This window comes from Anser cygnoides, chromosome 4 (genome assembly GCF_040182565.1).
Source record: "Anser cygnoides isolate HZ-2024a breed goose chromosome 4, Taihu_goose_T2T_genome, whole genome shotgun sequence".
Lineage (NCBI taxonomy): Eukaryota > Metazoa > Chordata > Aves > Anseriformes > Anatidae > Anser > Anser cygnoides.
Genome location: NC_089876.1, coordinates 19,135,811 through 19,141,810, shown reverse-complemented (window position 1 = coordinate 19,141,810; position 6,000 = coordinate 19,135,811). Strand labels below are relative to the sequence as shown.

At 44.3% G+C, this 6,000-nt stretch overlaps 1 protein-coding gene across 5 annotated transcripts in view; it reads left to right on the top strand.

Moving 5' to 3' along the window:
* Nucleotides 1-2,830: 2,830 nt before the first annotated feature.
* Nucleotides 2,831-6,000, top strand: part of CCDC149 (coiled-coil domain containing 149) — a 69,406-nt gene continuing 66,236 nt past the window's right edge. For all 5 annotated transcript variants that reach the window (XM_066995721.1, XM_066995724.1, XM_066995723.1 and 2 more), the window contains exon 1: nt 2,831-2,988. In XM_066995721.1, the coding sequence (XP_066851822.1) occupies nt 2,941-2,988 (48 nt within the window). In that variant the 5' untranslated portion in view covers nt 2,831-2,940. The remainder of the gene's footprint in view (nt 2,989-6,000) is intronic.

The window sequence follows — 6,000 nt, the reverse complement described above, 5'->3', positions numbered from 1 at the left end:
AGAATTGCAGAGAAGAGAGATGAAGCATTAAAAACACATAAGTTTATCTAATGAATGTATAGAGAAGGAAAGCAAAGACGATTATAGACCTAGAGACAAAGATAACAGGATGTTAATTGAAGAGGAAGGTTGAGAGTTGACTTCTTTTTATCTGACGTTCAATGACAATACCCTATTATTCTGATGTTGGCAAGGTGATGGTGCTAAAGCAGTACCTGCAGCAGGTAGGAGAAGAACCAAGATGCGAGTTTTGCAAGGCAAGTGGCAGACTGGGCTCCTGAAATCTGCAATTCTGCTTCCTGGTTATGTATATGTTTAAAACTTTTGCTTTTCTTGGGCAAGACAATAGCTTCTCTCTTCAGTTTCTTACTTATAAAATGGGGCTGACAGTACTTATTTTCAGTCATCTTTTTGTTTTGTTTGTGTGAGTTAAGGTAGGAAGGATATGTCTCAGCATGTCTGCCTAGAGCCCAGCAGAGTAACCTGGTCCTGGCCAGGTCCATTCCATAGCAGCATTGCAGTAACCCCTGGTAAGTAAGACAGAGAGGATCAGGAAAGCTGAAGAAGTTGCCAAAAGGCTTCTATCAGGCACTAGAAGTGGTTATTTAAAAATACATATTTGGATTCTTTTATTTCCTTTCTGATCCGATCAAGCACACTCAAAGCATACTTCAGCTTAATTTTTATTTATTCCCCTGAATCTTTCTTTTACTTCAAAAGAAATTGGTTATTCTCATCCAAGAGCTGGGGCTTTCTGAAAAACACTAGCTCTCATCAGACCTTTGATAAAATCGAAAGAGCTGGAAATATTTAGAGTTCCTTTTGTTTTAATAACCTCTCTTTCATGAATATTTTCTTCTCATTTGAATAATTATCATCAATAAAAGTGAAAACTTTGTTTGTTGGAACTGTAAGCAGCTTTGGGATTAAAATGAGTGACATCCTTCAAAAAATTAGGGCTATTAGAGAGTTATCTTTTTTATAAGCAGAGCTCTTTTTGCAAGAGCATTCTGAGCCTGGAGTACTCCAAGACCAAGAAAACAGACAAGAGAAATTCTGCAAGTGAGAAGAAAAACTGGGAAGAAGATTGTCTGGTTCATCTATGCTAGCAGTGGTATAGCTTTAACTATTAGAATACTGTGAAAATGATTGGGTTTCTAATATCATTAACAATTCTTTCAACAAGAGGGTTTAAATTATAGTTCTTTTTCATGCAAACTTTTTTTTTTCCGCAACTGTTTGTTGAGAAGCCTGAGAGGATGTGCAAGACTGTGATATATTGCACACATGACAACATAAACCACCGAAAAATATGAACAAAGAGGAAAGATAAATGTACCCTCTACAGCACTAAAGTTACAGGGTGCTGAGCTGAGGAACAGCTAATTTAGAAGAAAATGGGCTATAATTTGGAGAAAATGTCTAAGTTTGATTTATAATTTGCAGGTAAAATGTATGAACTCTGCATATACCCTATCAAACTACAGTTGCATATTAAAGCTAGCTGATCTTTTGGTCTTTTTTCTTATATACAGATAGCCATGGATATCTATTCAACTTGATAACTTTAATTTCAAGAGAGTACCTGTTGGATTTATGTGACCTACCTTTCTTCCCATATAAACTGATAATTAAGCATCTGGAATAGAAAAATATCAGGTAAAGAGGAGGGCCACGAGGATGATCAGAGGGCTGGAGCACCTCTGCTGTGAAGACAGGCTAAAAGAGTTGGGGTTGTTCAGCCCGGAGAAGCAAAGGCTCTGGGGAGATCTTTTAGTAGTCTTCCAGTATTTGAAGAGGACCTACAGGAAAGATGGGGAGGGACTCTGTCAGGGGCTATAGTGATAACACAAGGGGTAATGGCTTTAAGCCAAAAGAGGGTAGATTTAGATTAGATATAAGGAAGAAATTCTTCACTGTGAAGGTGACGAAGCATGGGAACAGTCTGCCCAGAGCAGCTGTTGATGCCCCATCCCTGGAGGTGTTCAAGGCCAGGCTGGATGGGGCTTTGGGCAACTTGGTCTAGTGGGAGGTGTCCCTGCCCATGGCAGGGGGCTGGAACTGGGTGATCTTTAAGGTCCCTTCCAACCCCAACCATTCCATGATTCTATGATGCTCGCCTAATTTGGTCTTAGGTGAAGGCCTTGGTCCATCTCCCCCCACATCGTTATACCTCAGTTTTCCAATTTAGATATTTCTGAGGTGGTTTTCCTCGGGTGGATATTGTCTGTGAGGATATACAGTGCTGCAGCTGTGGCCACAGCACTGCAAAGGGTACAGCTGAGCCACAAAGGTGTGCAGGAGGGCATGCAGCACCGTATGGGTGTCACGCTTGGGATTTGGTGCTGATGGATCAGTCTGCACTAGTGGGCTGAAAAACAAGCCTGACCAAGTCCTGGGGCAGCACACTGAGTGACACACAGATCTGTGCCTCAAGTGCGTGTTGTTCCAGCATCACGCTTTGAGAACATGGCTCCCTACCTCACTTTTTTTCTTTGTGTGTCTGGCTTTATGTATACAATGCGAGCGTGTGGACAATTCACAGGGGGCTGGTTGCATACATATAACATTAAAATCCCTACAGTCCCTGATGCCTATCCCTTTATTCACGGTGCTGTGCGGGCACCTCTGGCTGCTCAGTGCCCGGGGCCGCAGCAGAGCCCCGACGTTATTTAGGAGGAAGGTGTACTTAGGCGGAGGATGTTACTTAGAGGGGGGGTGTAAGGATGCGAGAAACACCTCCCAGGTGACACCACCGTGCAAGGCCGGCCGTGGCCTGCCGGGCTCTGCGGGACCACCACGGCCGCGGGGAGGCGGCCCCGGGGCCCCGCTGCGCCCCGCCGGCCGCGGCCAGGCCCGAGCAGGCAGGCGCCAGGCCCCGCCTCTCCCCGCAGGCTGCTCGGCGGCGGGCCGGGGCGGGCGGAGCCGGCGGCCGGAGCCATGAGCGCCCACCGCAGCGAGAGCGACTGGCAGGGGCTGGTGAGCGAGGTGAGCCGGCCGGGACGAGCCGAGCCGAGCCGGGCCGGGGGGCAAGCGGGGCGCCCGGCCTGCTGCGGGGCGGCCTGCCCACCGGGATCCGGCCCGCCGGCGGGGAGGGGCGGGCCGCCGGGCCGCCGTGCCCGGGGCTGCAGCGGGCTGGGGGCGGGAGGTGTCCCCTGGGGGCGAGACCCCCAGCAGTTGTGCTGAGGGGAGGCTGGCAGAGAGGCTGCGGGCCTTGGGCGGCCCCAAAGAGGCGGCCCCGAAAGGCGGCCGCAGCGCGGCTCGCCCGCCTGGCGCACCTGACCCGGGAGAGGGGTGGGTGGGTTTCATGCCGGGGTGCTGTAGGGACTGTGGGCGTCAACAGGTAAAGGGGAAGGCTTTCAGAAAACAAAATTATAAAGCGTACCTACTGTGTCCGCCTTAAAAGACCCGTAATGTCCACGAGTACATGTTTTCTTGTAAGATCTAAGTTACCAAACTCAAAGCGACTGGAGGCCTGTACAATTTAAAGGAATATCATCTGTGTTAAGCCCGTTTAATAGGCAAAAACATGTTTGGGGTAGTTTGGCATTCTTATTTTTATATTGCTATACAGCATTAAAATACTATTTTTATGTTTACAGACAAAACTGCACAAAAGGCATGTGCCTCAATGAGAACCTGACTGAACCTGCTGTTGTAGGGTAGCCTTTACACAGGTGAATTCCTCTGATTTCAGGGGGGCTTTGCCTCCGTTACATTGCCTGAGCACAGCCTTAGGCCCTCGCCTCTCAGAAGTATGCATGGGTTCAGTCCTGAAACTGTCACATCTCCCAGTGAACTCAGTTAGTGTATGTGGGTCCAGGTCTGTGCAATGCATCCAGAACTTGAGTCTTTCCGTGCACATGGTACTTTGAAACACACAAAACAATCCAGAAAAAAAAAGTGAAAAACATACTTCCAGTGTCCTGCTTGTGCAGTGTTGCACCTGACATCTCATTTCCCAAATGGGAGTTTTGTTTGTGGGCGGGGTAGTGTTACGTGGCAGGGAAGGGTAAGAAATAGAGACGATTCACAAGGTGCATTCAAAGGAAATGTCCCTGGTATTGGCTTTAAAAAGTCATTCACTTAGAGTTCCTGTAGAACTTTCTGACTTTTGATGTGATTTAACCTAAAAGCTCAATCTTGAATTGAACTCTTTCTGGTTTAGGGATTTCTTGATTGTAGTGAAGTTTAATGGCTGCTCAGCTACATTCTTGCAAATACTTCAGCATACATATAATTTATTTTTTTCAGGAACAACTAGAGGCATAGTGATTTATGTTCCATTTTTCCTTCCTTTCTCCATGTTCCCACAGGAGGCGTGCAGCCTGTTTTTCTGTGTGAAGCCTGTAGCATGCGCCGACAGGGTATAGGCTTCCCTCTTCTTCTTTCCTCTTCCTTTGGCTGGTGTGATTAACTTTGTGCAACTTAGCTATTATCTTCACCATAGTAATAGGTTTGAGAAAGTGGCTCTAACTTCTGAAGTAACTTACGTTTTTCCAGTTTACTGTATTCCTCAGCATGCAATTTCAGGGGAAGGTATAGAACTTATCTGGGCCTCTCAGTTTCAGTGTCTGCTAGGTAATTTTTGTTCCCTACACATTTAGTAAACATTCTGAAATGCTGTCAAAGCAGAAGACTTAACATAGACAGGGAGAGACTTCATAGCTCCAAATAAATACTCTCAGGTTGTGGATGCTGAACAGGTGAAATACAGAATGGGGTTCAAATTCTTGACCTAAAAGAGCACAAGCCAGTGGGTTCAAATCAGTGGTCACATACTTGTTTCATTTCCACATGCTCAATTCTCCATATTTGAAAGGTATTTCCATTTCCTATTGAAATACCCGTTGAAGCAACTGTAATACTTTTAAGTCTGGTATTGCAGGTGTTAGGATGAATGGTAATATGTATTTTTGTCCTTTATATATACATATACAAATACTTGTACACACAGCTGTATATTTCTGTAGTTGGGTTTTTCATTCTTCATTAGAAAAAAACATTTATTATGATATGTTCTTTTTACTCATTTTTCCTTTTTTCTTTTCTACTTCAGTGCCTTTTGCGCTGTACCTTTTCACATCTCTTTCTCTGCTTTTATTATGCTCATCACCAGCTTCTTGCATGTTCTTTTGCCTCCACGCTTACGTATGGTTTCCACTCATCCCACAGCCTTCAAGGCTTAGTGTGCACCTGGTACTCTCCACAGTCTTTGCGCCATGTGTAGCATGTACTAACTCTGAACAGGGTGATGTAGAAAGGGGAATACTGGGACAAAGCCAACTTTGTAAATATTTGAGAGCAGAAGGAGTCATTATTTCCGCTGATAACCTTGCAAACTGAATACAAGAGAACAAGCTGCAAGATCAAGAATCCACGTAAATTTCATCCATTCTTGTGTTGAGTTCAGGTGTCTGTTGTGGATGAATATATATAAAAAGTGAAGTACTCTGTTGGATTACCACATAATTTTTGCTTGGGGTCTAGATTTTTATCTTATATTACATCACTGCATAGCCCATATTTAGGATATTTAAAAGCCAATGTAAGGCATTAGGATATTAACTGTTATTAACTAGTTATTAACTGTTTGTTTGACATGAATGAAACTGAGCCATGGCAAGAACTTTCTTTAGGCCTCCACTGAGATGGTGGCCTAAATCCTTCAGAAACAAATGATTATGTAAATCTCAAAATACTATCCCAGGAGTAGGGCCCATCCATTTAAATGTGTTTTTAAAAATAATAAACAAAAAAAAGATAAAATCCTTGATGCAAACAAGATACCTCTCCCACCTGGAAGAGGATGAAAAAAGGAAAATATGACAGATAGTAGCTGCTTTGCTGCGTGCACTGCTAGAAAGCAAATACTATAAGGTGGTTATGTGGCACTCTTCACTGAAGAGAATAGAATTATTGAAAATAATTTTGTCACCAAAATCTTGGCTGTAGAGTTTTGTTTGTTTGCTTTTAAGTGTTTATAAATGTCAGTACACA